At 38.9% G+C, this 26767-nt stretch overlaps 1 protein-coding gene across 20 annotated transcripts in view; it reads left to right on the top strand.

Moving 5' to 3' along the window:
• Tc2n (tandem C2 domains, nuclear) overlaps positions 1–26767 on the top strand; it is a 96158-nt gene that overhangs the window by 55510 nt on the left and 13881 nt on the right. For 11 of the 20 annotated variants that reach the window (XM_063262322.1, XM_063262323.1, XM_063262325.1 and 8 more), the window contains 3 exons: positions 9874–10065; positions 23321–23435; positions 24298–24643. In XM_063262322.1, coding sequence (XP_063118392.1) covers positions 9874–10065; positions 23321–23435; positions 24298–24623 — 633 coding nt within the window. In that variant the 3' untranslated portion in view covers positions 24624–24643. Of the gene's footprint in view, positions 1–9873; positions 10066–23320; positions 23436–24297; positions 24644–26767 lie in introns of those variants that run through there. The other 9 variants (XM_039112744.2, XM_039112750.2, XM_039112747.2 and 6 more) reach the window with 2 other exon arrangements.

Genomic DNA, 26767 nt, shown 5'->3' with positions numbered 1-26767 from the left:
GATGTTGAACATTTCTTTAGGTGCTTCTGAGCCATTCAGCATTCCACATCTGTGAATTCTTTGTTTCGCTCTGAACCTCATTTTTTAATAGGGTTATTTGTCTCCCTGTGGACTAACTTTGTGAGTTCTTTATATATTTTGGATATAAGCCCTCTATCAGTTGTAGGATTGGTAAAGATCTTTCCCCAATCTGTTGGTTGCTGTTTTGTCTTAACAACAGTGTCTTTGCCTTATAGAAGCTTTGCAGTTTTATGGGATCCCATTTGTCGATTCTTGATCTTAGAGCATAAGCCATTGGTGTTTTGTTCAGGAAAATTTCTCCAGTGCCCATGTGTTCGAGATGCTTCCCCACTTTTTGTTCTATTAGTTTGTGTGTATCTGGTTTGATGTGGAGGTCCTTGATCCACTTGGACTTAAGCTTTGTACAGGGTGATAAGAATGGATCGATCTACATTCTTCTACATGTTGAACTCCAGTTGAACCAGCACCATTTGCTGAAAATGCTATCTTATTTCCATTGGATGGTTTTGGCTCCTTTGTCAAAAATCAAGTGACCATAGGTGTGTGGGTTCATTTCTGGGTCTTCAGTTCTATTCCACTGGTCTACCTGTCAGTCTCTGTACCAATACCTTGCAGTTTTTATAACTATTGCTCTGTAATACTGCTTGAGTTCAGGGATAGTGATTCCCCATGAAGTCCTTTTTTTGTTGAGGATAGTTTTAGCTATCCTGGGTTTTTTGTTATTCCAGATGAATTTGTAAATTGTTCTTTCTAACTCTTTGAAGAATTGGATTGGTATTTTGATGGGGATTGCATTGAATCTGTAGATTGCTTTTGGTAAAATGGCCATTTTTACTATATTAATCCCGCCAATCCATGAGCATGGGAGATCTTTCCATCTTCTGAGATCTTCTTCAATTTCTTTCTTCAGAGGCTTGAAGTTCTTATCATACAGATCTTTCACTTACTTGGGTAAAGTCACACCAAGGTATTTTATATTATTTGGGACTATTATGAAGGGTGTCGTTTCCCTAATTTCTTTCTCGGCTTGTTTCTCTTTTGGGTAGACGAAGGCTACTGATTTATTTGAGTTAATTTTATACCCTGCCACTTTGCTGAAGTTGTTTATCAGCTTTAGTAGTTCTCTGGTGGAACTTTTGGAATCACTTAAATATACAATCATATTGTTTGCAAATAGTGATATTTTGAGTTCTTCCTTTCTGATCTGTATCCCTTTGATCTTCTTTTGTTGTCTGATTGCTCTGGCTAGGACTTCGAGAACTATACTGAATAAGTAGGGAAAGAGTGGGCAGCCTTGTTTAGTCCCTGATTTTCGTGGGATTGCTTCATGTTTCTCTCCATCTATTTTAATATTAGCTACATGGCTTTTACTGTGTTTAGGTATGGGCCTTGAATTCCTGTTCTTTTCAGGACTTTTACCATGAAGGGGTGTTGAATTTTGTCAAATGCTTTCTCAGCATCTAATAAAATGATCATGTGGTTTTTATCTTTCATTTTGTTTATATAATGGATTGTGTTGATGGTTTTCCATATATTAAACGATCCCTGCATCCCTGGATTGAAGCCTACTTGATCATGATTGATGATTGTTTTGATGTGCTCTTGGATTCAGTTTGCAAGAATTTTATTGAGCATCTTTGCGTTGATATTCATAAGGGAAATTGGTCTGAAGTTCTCTTTCTTTGTTGGGTCTTTGTGTGGTTTAGGTATAAGAGTAATTGTGGCTTCGTAGAAGGTATTCGGTAGTGCTCCATCTGTTTCAATTTTGTGGAATAGTTTGGATAGTATTGGTATGAGGTCTTCTCTGAAGGTCTGATAGAATTCTGCACTAAACCCGTCTGGACCTGGGCTCTTTTTGGTTGGGAGAGCTTCAATGACTGCTTTTATTTCTTTAGGAGTTATGGGGTTTTTAAATGGTTTATCTGTTCCTGATTTAACTTTGGTACCTGGTATCTGTCTAGGAAATTGTCCATTTCCTGCAGATTTTCAAGTTCTGTTGAATATAGACTTTTGTAGTAGGATCTGATGATATTTTGAATTTCCTCTGATTCTGTTGTTATGTCTCCCTTTTCATTTCTGATTTTGTCAACTTAGACACACTCTCTGTGTCCTCTGGTTAGTCTGGTTAAGAGTTTATCTATCTTGTTGATTTACTCAAAGAACCAGCTTTTGGTTCTGTTGATTCTTTGTAGTCCTTTTTGTTTCTACTCGATTGATTTCATCTCTGTGTTTGATTATTTCCTGCCTTCTAGTCCTCCTGGGTGTATTTTCTTCATTTTCTTCTAGAGGTTTTAGGTGTGCTGTCAAGCTTCATATATATGCTCTCTCCTGTTTCTTCCTGCAGGCACTTAGAGTTATGAGTTTTCCCCTTATCCCAGCTTTCATTGTGTCCCATAATTTGGGTATGTTGTACCTTCATTTTCATTAAATTCTAAAAAATCTTTAATTTCTTTACTTTTTCCTTGACCAGGTGATCATTGAGTAGAGCATTGTTCAACTTCCATGTATATGTGGGCGTTCTTTCCTCATTGTCATTGAAGATCAGATTTAGCCCGTGGTGGTCTGATAGGACACATGGGATTATTTCTATCGTTCTGTATCTGTTGAGGCCTGTTTTATGACCGATTATATGGTCAATTTTGGATAAAGTACCATGCAGTGGTGAGAAGAAGGTATATCCTTTTGTTTTAGGATAGAATGTTCTATAAATATCTGTTAAATCCATTCGGTTCATGACTTCTCTTAGTCTGTCTGTATCTCCCTTTAATTTCTTTTTTCATGATCTGTCCATTGATGAGAGTGGGGTGTTGAAATCTCCTACTATTATTGTGTGAGGTACAATGTGTGCTTTGAGCTTTAGTAAGGTTTCTTTTATGTAGGTGCCCTTGTATTTGGGGCAAATATATTTAGGATTGAGAGTTCATCTTGGTGGATTTTTCCTTTGATGAATATGAAGTGTCCTTCCTTATCTTTTTTGATGACTTTTAGTTGAAAATCGATTTTATTCGATATTAGAATGGCTACTCCAGCTGGCTTCTGCAGACCATTTGCTTGGAAAGTTGTTTTCCAGCCTTTTACTTTGAGGGAGTATCTGTCTTTTTCTCTGAGGTGTGTTTCCTGTAGGCAGCAAAATGTTCCTCATTGCGTATCCAGTTTGTTAATCTGTGTCTTTTTATTGGCAAATCGAGTCCATTGATGTTGAGAGATATTAAGGAATAGTGATTGTTAATTCCTGTTATCTTTGTATGTGCAGGCGAGATTATGTGCTTTTCCTCTCTTTGTTTTGTTGCCAAGGTGATTAGTTTCTTGCTTTTTCTAGGGTGTAGCTTGCCTCCTTATGTTGGGCTTTACCATTTATAATCCTTTGTCGGGCTGTATTTGTAGAAATATATCGTGTAAATTTGGTTTTGTCATGGAATATCTTGGTTTCTCCATCTATGTTAATTGAGAATTTTGCTGGATACAGTAACCTGGGCTGGCATTTGTGTTCTCCTAGGGTCTGTATGACATCTGTCCAGGATCTTCTGGCTTTCATAGTCTCTGGTGAGAAGTCTGGTGTAATTCTGGTAGGTCTGCCTTTATGTTACTTGACGTTTTTCCCTTACCACTTTCAATATTTTTTCTTTGTTTTGTGCATTTGTTGTTTTGACTATTGTGTGACGGGATGAGTTTCTTTTCTGGTCCCATCTATTTGGAGTTCTGTAGGCTTCTGGTATGTTTATGGGCATCTCTTTCTTTAGGTTAGAGAAGTTTTCGTCTATGATTTTGTTGAAGATATTTACTGGTCCTTTGAGTTGGGAGTCCTCACTCTCTTCTATACTTATTATCCTTAGGTTTGATCTTCTCATTGAGTCATGGATTTCCTGTATGTTTTGGACCAGTAACCTTTTCCATTTTACATTATCTTTGACAGTTTTGTCGATGGTTTTTATGGAATCTTCTGCTCCTGAGATTCTCTCTTCTATCTCTTGTATTCCATTGGTGATGCTTGTGTCTATGATTCCTGATCTCTTCCTAGGTTTTCTGTCTCCAAGGTTGTCTCTCTTTGTGCTTTCTGTCTTTTTTCTATTTCCATTTTTAGTTCCTGGATGGTTTTGTCCATTTCCTTCATCTGTTTGTGTTTCCCTGTAATTCTTAAGTTAATCTTTAAGGAATTTTTGTGTTTCCTCTTTATGGACTTCTATTTGTTTATTCATGTTGTCCTGCATTTCTTTAACGTAGTTATTTATATCCTTCTTAAAGTCCTTGATCATCATTGTAAAATGTGATTTTAAATGCTTATCTTGCTTTTCCAGTGTGTTTTGACATCCAGTATTTGCTTTGGTGCGAGAACTGTCAAGTAGTCTTGGTTTCTGTTTCTTAGGTTCCTGTGCTTGCCTCTTGCCATTAGGTTGTCTCTGGTGTTAGCTTATCTTACTGTCTCTGAAAGTGGCTTGACCTTTGTGTAGGCCTGTGTGTAAGAACTCCTGTAGACCTGTTTTCTTTCAATGAGTTCTGGGAACAGAGAGCTCTGCTCTCAGGTATATAGGCACTCCTGGTGACTGGCTTTCAACTCTTGGCGCAGGCAGAAACTGGAAGGGTCCTGCCCCTGACTGATCCTAGGTCCCTGTGCCCGGGGGGCACAGATGGCACTAGGTGATTTCCTCTTGGGTAGGGAATGTGGGGAGAAAGTATTTGTCTCCACTTGATTCTCAGGAGTGTCCACACTTCTAAGGTTCCAGTTTGCTCCCCTGGAATTTGGGTGCAGGGATCTATGTTCATGTCAGTTCCGTGCACAGGAAGAAACCAGAAGTTTCTTGCCACTCACTGCTCTTATATTCCTGTATCCAGAGGCACTATGCAGTTTCCTCTTGGGCCAGGAATGTGAATAGAAATGGGCAGAAGTGAGGGGCCTGTCCTGAGTTCTCAGGATTGTCTACACTTCTGGGAGTTCTCTCTCCTCCATGGGATTTGGGTGCAGGGAGCTGTAGGATTGTTTCAGTTTCTATTTGTTACTTTTTAAAAACTTTATTTTTTTCATTTACTCACTTAATTTTATTTATGTATTTATGTATTTATTTATGTATTTATTTATTTATTTTTAAATTCCAGATTTCATTCCCCTCCAGGTCCATCCTCCACCCCTAGGGTTCCACATCCCATACCTTGACCCTGCCCTCTAGCATTCCACCCTAACCCCACCCCCATACTATCTCCACAAGGATGTCTCCACCTCACCCATCCCAGCAGACCTCTAAACTTCCTGGGGCTTACAGTCTCTTGAGGATTAGGTGCATCTTGTCTGACTGAACCCAGACCCAGAGTCCTCTGCTGTATATGGAGGCCTTATCTCAGCTGGTGTATGCTGCCTGGTTGGTGATCCAGTGTCTGAGAGATCTCAGGGGTCCAGGTTAATTGAGACTGCTGGTCCTCCTACAGGGTTGTCCTCTTCCTTAGCTTCCTCCAGCTTTTCCCTAATTCAACCAGAGGGGTCAGCAGCTTCTGTTCATTGGTTGGGTACACATGTCTGCATCTGACTGTTTCAGCTGCTTGTTGGGTCTTTTGGAAAGCAGTCATGGTAGGTCCATTTTGTGAACACCCCATACCTTCAGTAATGGTGTCAGGTCTTAGGGCCTCCCCTTGAGCTGGAACCCACTTTTGGCCTGTCACTGAACCTTCTTTTCCTCAGGCTCTTCTCCATTTCCATCCCTGCAGTTCTTTCAGACAGGAAGATTTGTGGGCCAGAGCTTTGGCTGTGGGATAGCAACCCCATCCCTCACTTGATGCCCTGTCTTTATGCTGGAGGTGGATTCAATAAGTTTCCTCTCCCTACTGTAGGGCCTTTCATTTAGGGTTCCCCCTCTTGAGTCCTGATAGTCTTTTTACTTCCCAGGTTTCTGGTACATTCTAGAAGGTCCTCCCAACCTCCTTCCTCCCAAGGTTGCCTGTTTCCATTCTTTCTGCTGGCCCTCAGGGCTCCAGTCCTCCCCCAACCCCCACCAATACCAGATCATGTTCTTCTCTCCCTTCACACCCATTAGCTTTCCCTTCCTTGTCTCTCCCTCCCTCCCCCCTTGTGGTTGCTTTCTTCTCCTTCCTAAATGGAACAGTGGAGCCCTTCACCTTGTTGATCTTTTTGAGGTCTGTGGACTGTATCTTGGCTATTCTGTACTTTTTTTTGGCCTAATATCCACTTATTAATGAGAACATACCATGCATGTCCTTTTGGGTCAGAGTTACTTCACTCAGGATGACATTTTCTAGTTTCATCCATTTGCCTACAAAACTCAGAAAGATGTCCTTGTAATTAATAGCTGAGTAGTTTTCCATTGTGTAAATAAACCACATCTTCTGTTATGGGACATCTGGTTTTTTCCAGCTTCTGGCTATTACAAATAAGTATGGACATAGTGGAACATGTGCCTCTGTGGCATGGTGCAACATCTTTGGGGTATATTCCCAAGAGTGGTATTTCTAGATCTTTAGGTAGGTCTATTTCTAATTTTCTGAGGAATCTCCAAATTGATTTCCAGAGTGGTTGTACCAGTTTGCAATCCCACCAGCAATGGAGGAGTGTTCCTCTTTCTCTACATCCTCGCCAGCATGTGTTGTCACATGAGGTTTTGATCTCAGTCATTCTAACTGGTATAATATGGAATCTCAGGGTTGTTTGGATTTGCATTTCTCTGATCACTAAGGACTTTGAACATTTCTTTAGGTGTTTCCCAGCCATTGGAAATTTCTCTATTGTGAATTCTCAGTTTAATTCTGTACCCCATTTTTCAATTGGGTTGTTTGGTTTTGTTGGTGGTAAGCTTCTGGAGATATATATGTATATTTGATATTTCTTCCCTGACAAAGTGATTATTGACTAAAATTTGTTTAGTTTCCATTAATATGTGGGTTCTCTGTTGTTTCTGTGTTTCATGAATTCTAGCCTTAATCCATGGTGTTATTATAGAATGCAAGGGGTTCTTTCAATTTTCTTATATCTTTTGAGGCTTGCTTTGTGCTCAATTGTTTGGTTAATTTTGGAGAAGGATCCATGAGGTTCCGAACTATCTTTTAAGTCCATTTGATTAATAACACTGGTTAGTTTAATTGTTTCTCTGTTTAGTTCCTGTTTATATGACGTTTCCTTTGGTGAGAATGGAGATTTTAAGTCCTCTACTATTATTGTATAGGGTTCAGGGTGTGATTTGAGCTTTAGTAAAGTTTCTTTTATGAATGTGGATGTCTTTGAATTTGGGACATACATTTTCAGAATTGAGATTTCATCTTAGTGGATTTCTTCTTTGATTATTCTGGAGTGTTCTTCCCCATCTCGTTTGATAACTTTTGGTTGAAAGTCTATTTTATGAGATATTAGAATGGCTATTCCTGATTGTTTCTTAGGTCTGTTTTCTTGGAACATCTTGTTCCAGCCCTTTACTCTGAGGTAGCATCTTTATCCTTTGCTGACATATGATTTTATGCAGAAGAATAGTGGATCCTATTCATATACCTAGTCTGTTAGCCTGTGTCTTTTTATTGGTGAATTAAATCTACTCATGTTGAGAACTATTTATGACCAGTAATTGTTAGTTACTCTTATTTTGTTGTTGGAAGTGTGTGTGTGTGTGTGTGTGTGTGTGTGTGTATGATTTTCTTCTTTTAGTTTTGATGTAAGATGATGAAGATATTTAATTTCTTGTATTTTCTTGGGTGTAATTGCCCTCCTTATATTAGAGCTTTCCTTCTAGTGTCTCCTGTAGGGCTGGATTAGTTGAAAGATATTGTTTAAATTTGGTCTTATCATGGAATATATTTGTTTCTTCATCTATGGTGGTTGAGTTTTTCTGGTTATAATAGTCTGGGCTGCTATCTGTGGTCTCTTAGAAAGTGTAAGACGTATGCCTAGGCCCTTCTGGATTTAGAGTCTGTTGAGAAGTCAGGAGTAATACTCTTAGGTCTGACTTTATATGTTACTTGTCCCTTTTCCCTTACAACCTTTTATATTCTTTTTTTATATACATTTAGTATTTTGATTATCATGTGGTGGGAGAATTTTCTTTTCTGGTCCAATCTATGTTGTGTTCTGTAGGCTTCTTGTACCTTTAATAGCCATCTCTTTCTTTAGGTTAGAGAAGTTTTCTTCTATGATTTTGTTGAATATATTTTGTGGCCCTTTGAACTGGGAGTCTTCATCCCCTTCTATTCCTATCATTCTTAGGTTTGATCTTTTCATAGTGTCCTAAATTTCTTGCATGTTTAGAGTTAGAAATTTTCTATGTTTGGTATTTTCTTTGACCAATATATCAGTATCTTTTATGGTATCTTATATGCCTGAGATTCTCTCTTCATCTCTTGCATTCTTAGGTGATGTTTGCATCTGTAGTTTCTGTTCTCTTTCCTAGGTCTTCCATCTCCATGGTTTCCTCTACTTATGTTTTCTTTCTTGCTTCTACTTCTGTTTTTAGGTCTTGAACTGTTTTATTCATTTCCTTTTCTTGTTTGATTGTATTTTCCTGTGTTTTTTGAGGAGTTTATTTATATTCTCTTTAAAGAATTCTATCATCTTCATGAGGTGGGATTTAATGTCATAATCTTGTTCTTCAGTTGGGTTAGGATATCCAGGACTTGATGTAGTAGGAGAGCTGGGTTCTGATGGTGCCATATTGTATTGACTTCTGTTGATTATGTTCTTGTACTTGCCTTTCATCTGGTTGTCTCTGGTTTTGGCTGGCCTGTGTGTCCTGGGTTGAAGCAGGCTTCCTGGTAGGCTGGTAGAACTGTGGGGTAGGGTAATCTGTGCTTTGACTAGATACCTTGACTTTTAAAAAAGCTCCACCAATGGTGTAAAGGAACTATATAGCAAAGAACAATTTAGTATTCAGTCTCTTTTAAAGAGAGAATTAAATTCTCTTTATGTGAACAGCTTACTATTTTGTATGCTTAGTATACTTATATATGAAATTTTTGAAACATTCTCATCAAATTGTGAAAAATTGTGATGAATAGCAAGAAAGGTATATTAGAAAACCAAGATAAGAAAATAGTCTAATTATCAAAAAGGCAAAACTGAATTCTGGGAAGGTTATTATTAATATTGATCTTAATTCTTAAATAATATAAATATAACTTGTGAAGCTAAGTAATACAGAAAAACAAGAACACTGTTTTCATTTTTTAAAATATTTTATCTTTAATAATTTTTTTTACAGTACAGTCATTATCCTCTATCAATTCTGCCCTTTGATAATTCCTCATCCCACTCTTCCTCTCCCACCCACTCCTGTCTTCAAGACAATATTCCAGCACACCCCCAACCACATCCCACCCTGCCAGGCCTCCCCATTCCCTGAAGACTCAAGTCTTTAGAAAGTTAGGTACATCACTGACTGAGTCCAGACCTGGCAGTCCTCTGCTGTATGTGTGTTGGGGGCCTTGAATCAGCTAGTGCTTGCTGTCTGGTTAGTGGCTCAGTATCTGAGAGATCTTGGAGGGTCAAGGTTAGTTGAGGTTGCTGGTCTTCCTATGGGGTTGCCCTCCTCCTCAACTTCTTCCAGCTTTTCCCTAATTAAATCACAGGGGTCCCCGACTTCAATCCATTGGTTGGGTGTAAGTATCTGCTTCTGTCTCAGTCATCTGCTTGCTGGGCCTCTCAGAGGCAGCCATGCTAAACTCCTTTCTGTAATTACATCATAGCACCAGTAATAATGGAGTCTCCCCTTGAGATGGGTCCCAATTTGGGCCTGTCACTGGACCTCCTTTCCACAAGTCTACAATACTTGTGAAATATACTTTACATACTTTTCGTAGATATACAAATTTCTTCTATAATTTCATGTCCTTTTAAAAGTATTTATATTTAATATTTTCTTATTTTATTAGGCTATTGACTTTATGGAAACGTTTGTATTTGCTATCAAACTACAAAATCTACAAGCTGTGAGACTTGCATTTAAGATTCAAACTCAAACTCCCAAGAAGAAAACCATTGGAGAATGTTCTCTTTCACTCAGAACTCTTAGTACCCAGGAAATGGATTACTCATTGGAAATAATACCACCTTCAAAATTTTCTGTAAGTGATAATAGTATGTAATAATGGACATAGTTCATACCTTTAAAATGGTTTATTTAATAACGTTCATTTGTTGGGAGATAATTTGAATATATGTTGCAATATGTGGGAAAAACTATGAAAGCTCTCAAGAAGCAATATTATTTAAAAAATAATATTTTAGAAATAACTATAAAACATTAACATAATCATTTTCCTTTATTTTCTTCCAAATAACATCATGACATCCTTTCCTAGAACATTTTTATTAATGTCTACTGTAGTAGTAGCAATCCTGAAAATAATGCCAATGAAGTGTAAATATCTTTAAAGAATTTCTAAAAGATTTTAGTAGCTGAGGACTGGGGGAAAATAAGAATGAATCGTAAAATCCAAATGCAATCTGAGATTACTATAAAGCAGAATTAATAAAAATGGTTTTAATTTTAGGTTAGCTATATGTCTGTTCACAAATTGGTTAAAATGCAATTTGGGTCCTTCCCGTGCCTCCAGTACTAGGGATGGACTCTAGGACCTTATATGTTGAACACATTTTCTGCTACCAAGCTATACCCCACCCCCATCATAGAATGAAAGTTTGTTTTCATCTCAATACATTTTTATTTTTATGTCCAATTTTTTTTGTATTATTTGAGGGAGGAGGATGTATGCTATAGCATGTGTGAGACATCAGAGAACAACTTGTGAGAGTTGATTCTCTTCATTATTTAGGTGTTGGGGATCAAACTCTGGTTGTCAGGCTTAGCAACAATCACCATCAGATTGAGCCATCTCTTTGGACCAAATCCAGGGCCTTGCACTTGCTAGGCAAGCACTCTACCACTGAGCTAAATCCCCAACCCCAGCATGGGTGTTTTTAAAGTTAACTTTTTAAATTGTTATTGCTATCAGCAAAAATTGCTTGCTCACCTTTTGAGACCTGATATTTTCTTCTCACAGCCAGTCAAACACTGTCATTAAAGTATTTAGGAATTCTTCCAAGAGTTTCTCTCTTGGGATAACATTTTTAGAAATCAGTCTTAAACTTTATAAGCTTATCCTAAATATGATTTTAAATTTATATAGGACTTATATTTTATTTCTTTAAAAATATTTAGGATGACTTGAAGTACTAATTAAAAGAACCCCAGCTATACATTCTTATCATTTGGGAACTTTTAAAACATTTCCACACCTAAACTAATAAGATTAAATTTTCTTAAGGGTCAGAATTTCCCAGTAAGTGAGTCTAGTGTGTTGTCTGGCTTGAGAACCACCAAAGTGGAAGGGAGAAATAGAGATTAAAATGAAAAACAAAACAAGACAAAAAATTGTTAAAGTGGTCAGAAGAACTAAAATTTCTTTTTAATTGTTTTTTGATATTTTCAATCTCAGTCCCTGGTGTATGTGTTTATAACACTTGTTACATCATTTTAAAACTTAATTTTAATTACTTTTTTGTTGTTAAATCACAGTAATTATGATGGGAATTTGTCACTGGCATTAATTCTAATAGCTTAGGAGATAGTAATATGTAGTCATATTTTATAGAATATATCAAATGGATGTTTCATATATTAAATGCTAAAGATAGGTTATATCAGAAGATAATTCAGTGAAAGAAATTGAGAAAATTTTTTGAAGAATTTGAGGGCATGGTTATAAATATATTCTTGGTTTCTAGAAATGAATTTTATCATAAAAACTCAAATAAAACACTATGCACTGAAATTAAGCAGACCATATATATGAGTTTTATTTAGAACAGTCCTATGAAATTCTGGAACTTCTCACTGGGTTTCATACTTTCACTGTTGAATATGTTTTTATGCACTTACCAACCACCCAAACCAAAAGAATTCAAATCACAGAACTAGAAAAAGTTAGCTTTATATTGCCTTTATTAAGTCATGTCCATTACCTGCAGTCAGTCTTCATCACCTAATACATATCCTTTCTTGTTCTTCTTTCTACATGTTATATACTGTATTCCCATATGTATGTTTGTTCACAATATGTTATTGGCTAGGTTCTACATATGAGAAAGAACATCCAGTTAGTTTTCTTCCTAAGATTATTTGTTGATCATGCTTAATCTTATACATTATAAGCCTATGCATTTTCCTGAAAATTTTGGGATTACATTATTTTCTTTAGCACTAAATAACATTTTATTTTCTACATATATGAAATTTTCACACATTTTATGTTAGTAGACAACTAGGTTGATTCCAACTCTTTGCTTTAGTGAATTAAGCAGCAATAAATGAGGATGCAGATTTCTCTAGTAATATTTACAGTTCTCTGGTTATTTGGCTAGAAGTGATATATCTAGGTCATATGGTATTTTATTTTTATTGTTTTTGAGAATTCTCCGATGGCTATATTAGTTTGCATGCCTACTAACAGTGAGTAAACTTTTCTCTTTCAGCACATCTTCAACATTGTCATCAGATTTGTTTATAATAGCCATCTAATTGTAATATCTCAAAGTAGTTTTAATTTGCATTTCTTGATGGCCTGGGTTATTGAACAATTTAAAATAGTTATTGACCATTTGTATTATCGGCATTGAAGTTGTTGTCTCCTCCTCCTCCTCCTCCTCTTCTTCCTCTTCCTCCTCTTCTTCCTCTTCCTCCTCTTCTTCCTCCTCCTCCTCCTCTTCTTCCTCTTTCTCTTCTTCTTCCTCTTCCTCTTCTTCTTCCTACTCGTCTTTTCCCTCCTATTCTTTCCCCTCCTTCTCCTTGTCTCGTCACTTAATTTGCTTGTTTCTTGTTTGGCATGTTTATTTCCTTAATATTTAATTTCTGCATTATTGATAAATGCTAGATGTTAGCACCTTGTCAGAATTGCAGTTGGTAAAGATTTTCTCCCATTCTGTGTGATGTTTGCGCTGCTGATTGTTTCCTTTGCTGTGATGAAACTTTAAATTTCTTATAGTATCTTGTAGTTGATATTTGTAGTTAGTTCTTATGCTATTGGTGTTTTATTAAAAATGTGTTTGATAGGGCTAGAGAGATGTCTAAGTTAGAGTTAGCATCTGAACGGTAGCTCACAATTACCCATATGCTCACTAGGTACATATACCTGCATGCATGCATGCAAACCACTTATAATATAAAAATAAAATAAATCAATCTAAAACTTTTTATATTTTAAAATTTTATTTTTCTTGGATATTTTATGTATTTACATTTCAAATGTTATTCCCTTTCCCCCCTCTCATATTCCTCCTCCTCCCCTTGTTTCTATGAAGATGCTCCCACTCCCACCCACGCATTTCAAACTCAACACCCTGGCATTCCCCTATGTTGGGGAAATGAGCCTTCACAGAACTAAGGACTTTCCCTTCTATTGATGCTGGACAATGCCATCTGCCACTTATGTGACTGGAGTCATGGGTCCCTCCATGTGTACTTATTGTTTGGTAGTTTAGTCCATGGGAGCTCTGGTGGGGTCTGGTTGTCTGATATTGTACTTCCTATAGTGTTGTAAACCCCTTCAACTCCTTTGGTCCTTTCTCTAACTCCTCCATTGGGGTCCCTTTGTTCAGTCCATTGATTAGCTGCAAGCATCCTCATTAGTATCAGTAGGGCTCTGGCAGAGCCTCTCAGGAGACATCCATATTTGTCTCCTATCAACAAGCACTTCTTGACGTCATCAATACTGACTGGGTTTGGTGGCTGCATATGGGATGGGTCCCAGGTGGGGCAGTCTCTGGATTACCTTTTCTTCAGTTCCTGCTCCACTCTTTATCTTTGTATTTCCTCCTGTGAGTATTTTGTTCTCCCTTTTAAGAAGGAATGAAGCATCTACATTTTGATCTTCCTTCTTTTATTTTTTAATTTATTTTTACACTCAAGATTTTATTCCCCTTCCAGTCAACCCCCTGAGGGTTCCACATCCCAAACTTCCTCACATCCCCCTCCTGCACTACTCCCAACTCATCTCCACAGGGATGTTCCCACGTCCCCTGGGGCCCTTCGGTCTCTTGAGGGTTAGGTGCATCTTCTCTGACTGAACCCAGACCCAGAGTCCTCTGCTGTATGTGTTTTGGAGACCTCATCTCAGCTGGTGTATGCTGCCTGGTTGGTGATCTAATGTCAGAGAGATCTCAGGGGTCCAGGTTAATTGAGACTGCTGGTCCTCCTACAGGGTGGCCTCCTCCTTAGTTTCCTTATTTCAACCAGAGGGGTCAGCAGCTTCTGTTCATTGGTTGGGTGCACATATCTGTATCTGACTCTTTCAGCTGCTTGTTGGATCTTTTGGAATGCAGTCATGGTAGGTCCATTTTGTGAACACCCCATAGCTTCAGTATTGGGGTCATGTCTTGGGGCCTCCCCTTGAACTGGAAACCACTTTGGGTCTGTCACTGAACCTTCTTTTCCTCAGGCTCTTCTCCATTTCCATCCCTGCAGTTCTTTCAAACAGGAAGATTTGTGGGTCAGAGCTTTGGCTGTGGGATAGCAACCCCATCCTTCACTTGTTGCCCTGTCTTTCTGCTGGAGGTGGATTCAATAAGTTTCCTCTCCCTACTGTAGGGCCTTTCATTTAGGGTTCCCCCCTTGAGTCCTGAGAGTCTTTTTACTTTACATTCTAGAGAGTCCTCCCAACCTCCTTCCTCCCAAGGTTGCCTGTTTCCATTCTTTCTGCTGGCCCTCAGGGCTCCAGGGCTTCAGTCCTCCCCCTCCTCCCCACCAATACCTGATCATGTTCCCCTCTCCCCACCAATTCCCTTTTCCTCCCTCCTTTCTCCCTTGTGGCTGCTTTCTTCTCCCTCTGAAGTGGAACTGAGGTGTCCTCACTTGGGTCCTTCAGCTTGTTGACCTTTTTGAGTTCTGTGGACTGTATTTTGGCTATTCTGTACTTCTTTATTTTTATTTTTGCATAATATACACTTATTCCTTCTTATTGAGCTTCATATGATCTGTGTTTTTTTCTTAGGAATCCCAGGCTTTTGGGCTAATGTCCACTTATCAATGAGTGCACACCATGTGTGTTCTTTTGTGATTTGGTTACCTCACTCAGGATATTTTCTAGTTCCATCCATTTGCCTAAGATTTTCATGTAGTCATTGTTTTTGATAGCTGAGTAGTACTCCATTGTGTAGATGGACCACACTTTTTGTATCCATTCCTCTGTTGAAGGGCATCTGGGTTCTTTTTAGCTTCTGGCTATTATAAATAAGGCTGCTAAAACTTCTGAAAAGTAAGTTTTTACCAAGTCCCACAATTTCCAGGCTATCTGCTGTGTTTTCTTCTAGAAATTTTAGTGTTTCTGATTTAAAATTAAGATTTGTGATCCATTTTTAACTGATTTTTTAAATAAGGTGAAAGGTAAGAATTTTATTTCATTCTTCTGCAGGTAAACATCCAGTTTTGCCAGTGCCATTTGTTGACTAAGTTATCTATCTTTTTTTTTATATAGATTGTATCATGTAGTCCATGCTGTCCTGGAACTCTCTGTGGACAAGGCTGTTCTCAGACTCAGGCATCTGCACTCCTCTGCCTCCTGACTGCTGGAATGAAAGGCTTGAGACAGCGTATTCAGTGATGGCTCTTTTCCTTCTAATGATTGCTTTTGCTTCTGCTTTCAAAAACTGACTGAACATAGCCTTGTTGCTTTATTTCTGAGTGCTTTATTTTATTGTTCTACCTGTTTGTTTTTATGCCAGTGTCAGGATGTCTTTATTACTATAGTGCTATAGTATAGTACAATGTTTGGTATTGTTATGCTTCCAGCAGTGTTCTTACACCTTAGGATTACTTTGGCTATTGTGGTCTTTTGTGGTTCCCTATGAATTTTTATATTTTTTCTAAATATGTATACTATGACATCAGAATTTTGATAGGTTTCTGCATCAAATGTATAAATTAATTTTGGTAGACTAGTCTTTGTTACAGTATTAACTTTGCCAATATAGGAGTGTAGAATGTCTTTCTATCATTTAATACCTTCTGTGATACCCTTTTTTGATAGCTTGAATTTTTTTGTTGTAGAGGTCTTTTACTTCTTTGGTTAGATACATTTCTTTCTTTTTAAAAAATTTTTATTAGATATATTTCTTTACTTACATTTCAAATGTTATTCCCCTTCCCGGTTTCCTGTCCATAAGCCCCCATGCCCTCCCCTCCCCATCCCCCCTATGGGTATTCCTCCCATATCTCTCCCTTACTGCCCCCATATTCCCCTGCACTGGGGGGCCCAACCTTGGCAGGACCAAGGGCTTCCCCTTCCACTGGTGCCCCAACAAGGCTATCTTCTGCTACATATGCAGTTGGAGCCCTGGGTCAGTCCATGTATAGTCTTTCAGTAGTGGTTTAGTCCCTGAAAGCTCTGCTTGGTTGGCATAGTTGTTGTTATGGGGTTGCAAGCTCCTTCAACTCCTTCAATACTTCCTCTAATTGCCCCCAAGGGGGTCCTATTCTCAGTTCAGTGGTTTGCTGCTCGCATTGACCTCTGTATTGGATGTGCTTTGGATGTGTCTCTCAGGAGAGATCTATATCCAGTCCCTTTCCACATGCATTTTTTAGCTTCATCAATCTTATCTAGTTTTGGTGGCTGTATATATACATATATGGGCCACATGTGGGGCAGGCTCTGAATGGTCATTCCTTCAGTCTCTGCTCTAAACTTTGCCTCCATATTGCCTCCTAAGGATACTTTTGTTCTCCCCTTAAAGAAGGAGTGGGAGCATCTGCATTTTGGTCATCCTTCTTCTTGAGCTTCCTGTGGTCTGTGGATTGCATCTTGGGTAATTCGAGCTTTTGGGCTAATGTCCACTTATCAATGAGTGCATACCATGTATGTTTTTCTGTGATTGGGTTACCTCACTCAGGATGATATTTTCTAGTTCATTCCATTTGCCTGTGAATTTCACAAAGTCATTGTTTTTGATAGCTGAGTAGTACTCCATTGTGTAGATGTACCACATTTTGTTTGCATCCATTCCTCTGTTGAAGGGCATCTGGGTTCTTTCCAGCTTCTGACTCTTATAAATAAGGCTGCTATGAACATAGTGCAGCATGTGTCTTTGTTGTATGTTGGAGCATCTTTTGGGTATATGCCCAAGAGTGGTATAGCTGGGTCCTCAGGGAGTGGAATGTCCAATTTTCTGAGGAATCTCCAGACTGATTTCCAGAGTGGTTATACAAGTTTGCAGTCCCACCAAAAGGAGGAGTGTTCCTCTTTCTCCACATCCTCGCCAGCATCTACTGTCACCTGAGTTTTTTTATCTTAGCCATTGTGACTGGAGTGAGGTGGAATCTCAGGGTTGTTTTGATTTGCATTTCCCTGATGACTAAGGATGTTGGACATTTCTTTTTTTTTCTTTTACTTCTTCTTCTTTTTTTTATTAACTTGAGTATTTCTTATTTACATTTCGAATGTTATTCCCTTTCCCAGTTTCCGGGCCAACATCCCCCTAACCCCTCCCTCTCCCCTTCTTTATGGGTGTTCCCCTCCCCATCCTCCCCCCATTGCCGCCTTCCCTCCAACAATCACGTTCACTGGGGGTTCAGTCTTAGCAGGTGGACATTTCTTTATGAGCTTCTCGGCCATTCGATATTCCTCACCTGAGAATTTTTTGTTTAGGTCTGTACCCCATTTTTAATAGGGTTATTTGGCTCTCCGGAGTCTAACTTTTTGAGTTCTTTGTTTATTTTGGATATTAGTTCTGTATGGGATGTAGGATTGGTAAATATCTTTTCCCAATCTGTTGGTTGCCATTTTGTCCTAATGACAGTGTCCTTTGCTTTGCAGTTTTATGAGGTCCCATTTGTTAATTGTTGATCTTAGAGCATAAGCTATTGATGTTTTGTTCAGGAAAATTTCCCTCTGCCCATGTGTTTGAGACTCTTCCCCACCTTTTTTTCTATTAGCCATCATTTTATTTTAAATTTATTTATTTTACATGCCAATTTTCAGGCCCTCCCCCTCTCTTTTCAGTTCCCACTCACAAAGAACTACCCCAATTCTTCTTCCCCTTCTCCTTTGAGGGTTAGGAGCCCTGCTGTAGGTATTATTCCCCATTAGTACCCCACACCCTCTCCTGCACATCAATTTACTGCAGGACTTGGCACATATTTTCTCCCTGAGGTCAGACAAGGCAGCTCATTTAGGGAAATGGCATCTATAGGCAGGAAGGCAACAGATTCAGGGACAGCTCCTGCTCCTGTTTTTGGGACCTGGCATGAAGACCAACTGCTCATTTGCTATATGTTTGCAAGGGGTCTAGGCTCAGCCCTGCTCACTCTTTGATTGTTGATTCAGTCTCTGGGAACCCCCAAGGGTCCAGGTTAGTTGACACTGTTGGTCTTCCTATAGAGTCCTTGTTCTCTTTGGGTCCCTCAATTCTTTCTGCAACTCTTCCACAAGAATTTATAAGCTCCAGTGTTTATGTGTGGGTCTTTGCATCTCTTTCCATTGGCCACTGTGTGGAGCCTCTCAGGGGGCAGTTCCTATCTGCAAGCATAACAGAGTTATCATTAGTAGTGTCAGGGATTGGCTCTTGCCCATATGGTGGGTCTTAAGTTGGGACAGTTATTGGTTGGCCAGTCCCTCCTTCTCTGCTCTATCTTTTCCCTGCACATCTTGTAAGTAGGACACATTTTGAGTAGAAGGTTTTGTGAGTGGGTTACAGTCCTTTGCCCTGCACTGGGAGTGCTGCCTGGTTATAGGAAATGGCCAATTAAGGATCCACATTCCCCACTACTAGGAGTGTTAGCTAGGGTCAACTCCATAGCCCCTCTGAGGCCTCCCACATTCCAGGTCTTGGGCACATCCTAGAGGTTGCCCTCCACACACAAACTATCCTTACACCTGATCTCCCTCTCTCTCCCTCTCCCACCAGCTTTCCTCCCTCTATCTACTTTTGATATCTAATTTTCCCCCTCTGAGAAAGATTCAATCACTCTCCTTTGGGCCCTCCTTGTTATTTGCTTTTTTGGGTCTGTTGATAATTATATGGTTATCCTGGACTTAGAACACACCATGTCCTTTGGGGTTTGGGTTAACTCACTTACGATGATACTTTCTAGTTCCACCCATTTACCTGCCAAATTTATGATGTCCTTGTTTTTAATAACTGAATAGTATTCCATTTTGTAAATGAAACACGTTTTCTTTATCCATTTTTCAGCTGAGGGACATCTAGTTTTTTTCCAGTTTCTGGTTATTACGTAAAGTTGCTGTGAACTTTGTTGAACATGTGTTCTTGAGGGATGATAGCATCTTTTGGGTATATGCCCAAGAGTGGTATAGCTGAGCCTTGAGGTAGAACTATTCCCAGTTTTCTGACAAACCACCAAATTGATTTTCAAAGTGGTTATACAAGTTTGCACTCTTACTAGCAATGCAGAAGCGTTCCCCTTGTTCCACATCTTGGCAGCATGTGCTACCTCTTGAGTTTTTGATCTTAGCTGTTCTGATGGGTGGGTATAAGAGGGAACCTCAGAGTTGTTTTGATTTGCATTTACCTGATGACTAAGGACTACGAGCATTTCTTTAAGTGCTTCCACTTGACCTTGAGTTTTGGGTAGATTGGTAAATATGGATTTATTCTCATTCTTTTGTCTGCAGACATCCAGTTGGACAAGAACCATTTGTTGAAGTTACTCTCCCTTTTCACTTGCATAGTTTTGGCTTCTTTCTCAAAATCAAGTGCCCATAGGTGTGTGTGTGTGTGTGTGTGTGTGTGTGTGTGTGTGTGTGTGTGTGTTTATTTCTCAGTCTTTGATTAGATTCTTTTGATTATCCCGTCTGTTTTTATACCAATACTATGCAGTTTTTATTACTATTGCTCTGTAGTACAGCTTGAAGTCAAGGATAGTGATACTTCTAGAATTTCTTTTATTGTTCCATATTAAGTTGAGAAATGTTCTTTCAAGGTCTGTAAAGAATTGTGATGGAATTTTGATGGGGATGCTCCCCAATCAGTAGATTGCTTTTGATAAGATGGTGATTTTCACTGTTAATCCTACCAAGCATGGAAGATGAGTGTGAAGGATCCTTCATCATCTTCTTTTGCTTCCTTTTGGTTGAAAGTTTATTTTATTAAATATTAGAATGATAATTCCAGCTTGTTTCTTATGTCTGTTTCTTGAAACACCTTTTTCTAGCCCTTTATTCTATGAAAATATCTATTTTAGTTGCTGAGATGTGTTTCTTGTATACAGAAGAATGATGAATTCTATTTACATATCCATTCTGTTACCCTGTGTCTTTTTATTGAGGAATTGTGTCTGTTGATACTGACAGACATTATGATCAGTGATTGTTACTGCCTGTTATTTTCATATTGGTTTTGTGTGTGTGTGTGTGTGTGTGTGTGTGTTTCTCTTTTGTTGGTTTTAATGGTGTGAAATTATTTATGTTTTGTGTTTTCTTGAGTGTAGTTAGCCTTATTGGATTGGTGGTTTTCTTGTAGTATCTTCTGTACTACTGTATTTGTGAATATTTTGTGAATATTTGTGAATTTTGGTTTTGTCATGGAATATCTTGGTTTCTCCATCTTTGGTGATTGAAAATTTTGCCAGGTATAGTAGTCTGGGTTGACATCTCTTTGCATCTCCAATCCATCTTCCCAGGCCCTTCTAGCTTTTAGAATCTCAGTTGAGAAATCAGGTGTAATCAAGATAGGTATTTCTTTTTTGTGTCCCTTTGCCTTTCCCTCTTGTAGCTTTTTTTTTTTTTTATTAACTTGAGTATTTCTTATATACATTTCGAGTGTTATTCCCTTTCCCGGTTTCCGGGCAAACATCCCCCTCCCCCCTCCCCTTCCTTATGGGTGTTCCCCTCCCAACCCTCCCCCCATTGCCGCCCTCCCCCCATAGTCTAGTTCACTGGGGGTTCAGTCTTAGCAGGACCCAGGGCTTCCCCTTCCACTGGTGCTCTTACTAGGATATTCATTGCTACCTATGGGGTCAGAGTCCAGGGTCAGTCCATGTATAGTCTTTAGGTAGTGGCTTAGTCCCTGGAAGCTCTGGTTGCTTGGCATTGTTGTACTTTTGGGGTCTCGAGCCCCTTCAAGCTCTTCCAGTTCTTCCTCTGATTCCTTCAATAGGGGACCTATTCTCAGTTCAGTGGTTTGCTGCTGGCATTCGCCTCTGTATTTGCTGTATTCTGGCTGTGTCTCTCAGGAGCAATCTACATCCGGCTCCTGTCGGTCTGCACTTCTTTGCTTCATCCATCTTGTCTAATTGGGTGGCTGTATATGTATGGGCCAAATGTGGGGCAGACTCTGAATGGGTGTTCCTTCAGTCTCTGTTTTAATCTTTGCCTCTCCCTTCCCTGCCAAGGGTATTCTTTTTCCTCATTTAAAGAAGGAGTGAAGCATTCACATTTTGATCATCCGTCTTGAGTTTCGTTTGTTCTAGGGATCTAGGGTAATTCAAGCATTTGGGCTAATAGCCACTTATCAATGAGTGCATACCATGTATGTCTTTCTGTGATTGGGTTAGCTCACTCAGGATGATATTTTCCAGTTCCAACCATTTGCCTACGAATTTCATAAACTCGTTGTTTTTGATAGCTGAGTAATATTCCATTGTGTAGATGTACCACATTTTCTGTATCCATTCCTCTGTTGAAGGGCATCTGGGTTCTTTCCATTTTCTGGCTATTATAAATAAGGCTGCGATGAACATAGTGGAGCACGTATCTCTTTTATATGTTGAGGCATCTTTTGGGTATATGCCCAAGAGAGGTATAGCTGGATCCTCAGGCAGTTCAATGTCCAATTTTCTGAGGAACCTCCAGACTGATTTCCAGAATGGTTTTACCAGTCTGCAATCCCACCAACAATGGAGGAGTGTTCCTCTTTCTCCACATCCTCGCCAGCATCTGCTGTCACCTGAGTTTTTGATCTTAGCCAATCGCACTGGTGTTCCCTCTTGTAGCTTTTAATATTCTCTCTTTGTTCAGTACATTTAGTGTTTTGGTTTTTATGTGGTGGGAGGATTTTCTTTTCTGGTCTAGTCTGGTGTTCTGTAAGCTTCTTGTACGGTTATAGGCATCTCCTTCCTTAGGTTAGGGAAGTTTTCTTCTATGTTTTTGGTGAAGATGTTTTCTGGGTCTTTCCATAGTATCCCAAATTTCCTTGATGTTTTGTGTCATGAACTTTTCTTTGACTAGTGTATTGATTTCTTCTATTGTATCCTCTATGCCTGAGATTCTCTCTTCCATCTCTTGTATTTTGTTGGTGATACTTTTATCTATGGTTTCTGTTCTTTCCTAGGTTTTCCATCTTCAAGATTGCCTCAGTTTGTGCTTTCTTTATTGCTTCTATTTCCATTTTCAGGTCTTGGACAGTTTTATTCATATCCTTCACTGGTTTGAGGGTATCTTCCTTGATTTCTTTAAATTTGTTTGCTTCTTTTTTTAGTGCCTCTAACTATTTGAATGCATTTCCCTATATTTCTTTAAGGGTTTTATTCACTTACTCTTTAAAGACCTTTCTCATCTTTGTAAGATTGAATTTAAGATCCTCTCCTTGTGCTTCAGTTTCCTTACGATATCTAGCATTAGCTGAAGGAGGATAGTTGTACTCTGGTTGTGCCATTGCCCTGGGTCTTGTTGATTGTGTTCTAATGCTATCCTTAGGCATCTGGTTTCCCTTGGTGTTGGCTGGATGATCCTGATGGCAGTAGGACTTCTCAGGAAAGCAGGAGGAACTGTGGGCCAGACTTTGGAAATTAGGGTACCTAACTCTGCTGGCTGTGCCTCAGGCAGACCCTATTGACAAGGGATTGGTGGGGCAATGTTCCAAGCTGGTAGTTTCTTGGGGCCCTTGCAGTTCCACAAGGGGTTAAGCAGTATGCTCTTGAGGTCCTATGAGGTCCTCAGAACCAAAGGATGGGTCCAGAGATAGACAAGTGAGATCACAGATCCCCTGCAACTCACCTCTGCTGGCTGTGTCCAGAGTGGACCAGACTGGAAAGGATTAGTGGAACAGAGTTCCAAGCTGGTTAGTCTCCCTCTAAGGCCTCCAAAGGGAAGGAGAACACTTTTGAGGTCCAACAAGGCTACTGAGGGACTTATCTTTTAGTATCAGTAAGTTTGAAGTTCAGTATGTAGATATGCCATGTATTTTCAGATTCTGCGCAAGTGAATATATTTTTGAAATTTATGGTATTATCTTCAAAATCTCTCATAACTTCTGGGTTTGGGTGTCAGTAGAAAATAATAATTTAAACATTTTTAAGTTAGCTTTTTATGTCAGAACTTTTGAAATATCTCTAAATTCTATGAACTGCCAAATGATTTTTTTTATGCATAGGTTTGCCAAGCAGAACTTGAACTGGGGACTTGTTTTCAAGCAGTAAATAGCAGGATTCAGCTGCAAATCCTCGAGGCACAATACCTTCCAAGTTCATCAACACCTCTGGCTTTGAGTAAGTGTATCAGTGCTTTAAAGAACATACAATGTGAAGAGGTTCCAGGAGGGTAAGATCTAAAAGATAAGTGTATTAAGGTTTGTCTTTCTCTGGATGTTCAGCTAGGGACTCTGATACATTAGTGAGCAATGCTTGATTCACCAGTCCACCCTTAGAGCTAAATGTTTAAGAACAACCCTATATGTATAGGTAAGAGTAGGAGGGAATCATCCTCCTGCATTAAAAGTATTTTCACCAAGGAACATTAAAAACATATAAAACTAAGCATTCAATTTAAGAAGTTAGAAAAATAAGAAGTATTAGGAAAGCTGAAGTTGATAAATATACAAAAGACAGTAAAACCAAAAATTTTTTTAAAGCTCTAAAGGCTGAACATTCCAATATTAAGAGCCACAAGAGTTGGTTGTGGGGAATCTTTACTGTTTTTTGTATTTTTCCTAAGTTCATAATTGTTACGTTTGGTTATAGTTCATACAAACCATTTTATCATTGTCAAAGTGCTAGATCTCAAATTTACTCAAGAATATTTACTTCTTTTATTCTAGTATACATAAATTTGCCTATAAAATTGTGGAATTACTATCTCTGGATGTCTAGAGAGTTGAAACTTTTCTTGTAATAATTCTCAATGTGTTTTCTTTTGCTGATACTTGTTTATTCTGTTTGATGTCATTTAGATCAGAGGAATATTAAGTTCATTTGAGGCCACAGTAGTTATTTGTGGTTCTATAGTCATATAACAAACCAGAAGACATTTAAAGTTGATTATTTATATTATTATAATAATCAGTATATAGATAAAAATCTTTAGGTAGTAGTTCACATAAAATTTTATAAACTACAGTTTCTTGTTTCCTAGGTTTTTTTGTGAAGGTAGGGATGTTTAGCTCAGGAGAGCTGATTTATAAGAAGAAGACACGCTTACTGAAGGCCTCCAGTGGAAGAGTAAAATGGGGAGAAACTATGATTTTTCCACTCATACAGACTGAAAAAGAAATTGTTTTCCTTATTAAACTTTACAGTCGGAGCTCTGTAAGAAGAAAACATTTTGTAGGCCAGGTTAGTAGTTGTTACTTTGAGTTTCTTCCTGATACATCTCTGTATGTTATTATGAAGTTTATTAACAAAGGAAAGAAGATAAACTTAAGAATGAATATAGGAAGATTATTCAACATTCTAAATTAAAATTCAGTATTGCTTCAGAATCAATTTTCGTCAGATGTTTTGTTTTAATATAAATAGATAACATTTCTCAGTAGTCAAGCTTTTTTTTTTTTTTATTAACTTGAGTATTTCTTATATACATTTCGAGTGTTATTCCCTTTCCCAGTTTCCGAGCAAACATCCCCCTAATCCCTCCCCTTCCCCTTCTTTATGGGTGTTCCCCTCCACATCCTCCCCCCATTGCCGCTCTCCCCCAACAATCTAGTTCACTGGGGGTTCAGTCTTAGCAGGACCCAGGGCTTCCCCTTCCAATGGTGCTCTTACTAGGATATTCATTGCTACCTATGAGGTCAGAGTCCAGGGTCAGTCCATGTATAGTCTTTAGGTAGTGGCTTAGTCCCTGGAAGCTCTGGTTGGTTGGCACTGTTGTACATATGGGGTCTCGAGCCCCTTCAAGCTCTTCCAGTCCTTTCTCTGATTCCTTCAACGGGGGTCCCATTCTCAGTTCAGTGGTTTGCTGCTGGCATTCGCCTATGTATTTGCTATATTCTGGCTGTGTCTCTCAGGAGAGATCTACATCCGGTTCCTATCGGCCTGCACTTCTTTGCTTCATCCATCTTGTCTAATTGGGTGGCTGTACATGTATGGGCCACATGTGGGGCAGGCTCTGAATGGGTGTTCCTTCTGTGTCTGTTTTAATCTTTGCCTCTCTCTTCCCTGCCAAGGGTATTCTTGTTCCCCTTTTAAAGAAGGAGTGAAGCATTCACATTTTGATCATCTGGCTTGAGTTTCATTGGTTCCAGGCATCTAGGGTAATTCAAGCATTTGGGCTAATAGCCACTTATCGATGAGTGCATACCATGTATGTTTTTCTGTGATAGGGTTACCTCACTCAGGATGATATTTTCCAGTTCCAACCATTTGCCTACGAATTTCATAAAGTCATTGTTTTTGATAGCTGAGTAATATTCCATTGTGTAGATGTACCACATTTTCTGTATCCATTCCTCTGTTGAAGGGAATCTGGGTTCTTTCCAGATTCTGACTATTATAAATAAGGCTGCGATGAACATAGTGGAGCACATGTGTTTTTTATATGTTGGGGCATCTTTTGGGTATATGCCCAAGAGAGGTATAGCTGGATCCTCAGGCAGTTCAATGTCCAATTTTCTGAGGAACCTCCAGACTGATTTCCAGAATGGTTGTACCAGTATGCAATCCCACCAACAATGGAGGAGTGTTCCTCTTTCTCCACATCCTCGCCAGCATCTGCTGTCACCTGAGTTTTTGATCTTAGCCATTCTCACTGGTGTGAGGTGAAATCTCAGGGTTGTTTTGATTTGCATTTCCCTTATGACTAAAGATGTTGAACATTTCTTTAGGTGTTTCTCAGCCATTCGGCATTCCTCAGCTGTGAATTCTTTGTTTAGCTCTGAACACCATTTTTTAATAGGGTTATTTGTCTCCCTGCGATCTAACTTCTTGAGTTCTTTGTATATTTTGGATATAAGGCGTCTATCAGTTGTAGGATTGGTAAAGATCTTTTCCCAATCTGTTGGTTGCCGTTTTGTCCTAACCACAGTGTCCTTTGCCTTACAGAAGCTTTGCAGTTTTATGAGATCCCATTCGTGGATTCTTGATCTTAGAGCATAAGCCATTGGTGTTTTGTTCAGCAAATTTTTTCCAGTGCCCATGTGTTCCAGATGCTTCCCTAGTTTTTCTTCTATTAGTTTGAGTGTATCTGGTTTGATGTGGAGGTCCTTGATCTACTTGGACTTAAGCTTTGTACAGGGTGATAAGCATGGATCGATCTGCATTCTTCTACATGTTGACCTCCAGTTGAACCAGCACCATTTGCTGAAAATGCTATCTTTTTTCCATTTGATGGTTTTGGCTCCTTTGTCAAAAATCAAGTGACCATAGGTGTGTGGGTTCATTTCTGGGTCTTCAATTCTATTCCATTGGTCTATTTGTCTGTCTCTGTACCAATACCATGCAGTTTTTATCACTATTGCTGTGTAATACTGCTTGAGTTCAGGGATAGTGATTCCCCCTCAAGTCGTTTTATTGTTGAGGATAGTTTTAGCTTTCCTGGGTTTTTTGTTATTCCAGATGAATTTGCCAATTGTTCTGTCTAACTCTTTGAAGAATTGGATTGGTATTTT

The sequence above is a fragment of the Rattus norvegicus genome, chromosome 6 (assembly GCF_036323735.1).
Source record: "Rattus norvegicus strain BN/NHsdMcwi chromosome 6, GRCr8, whole genome shotgun sequence".
Taxonomy (NCBI): Eukaryota; Metazoa; Chordata; class Mammalia; order Rodentia; family Muridae; genus Rattus; species Rattus norvegicus.
Note: the sequence above shows the minus strand (reverse complement) of the source record. Positions and strands in the feature narration are given on the sequence as shown.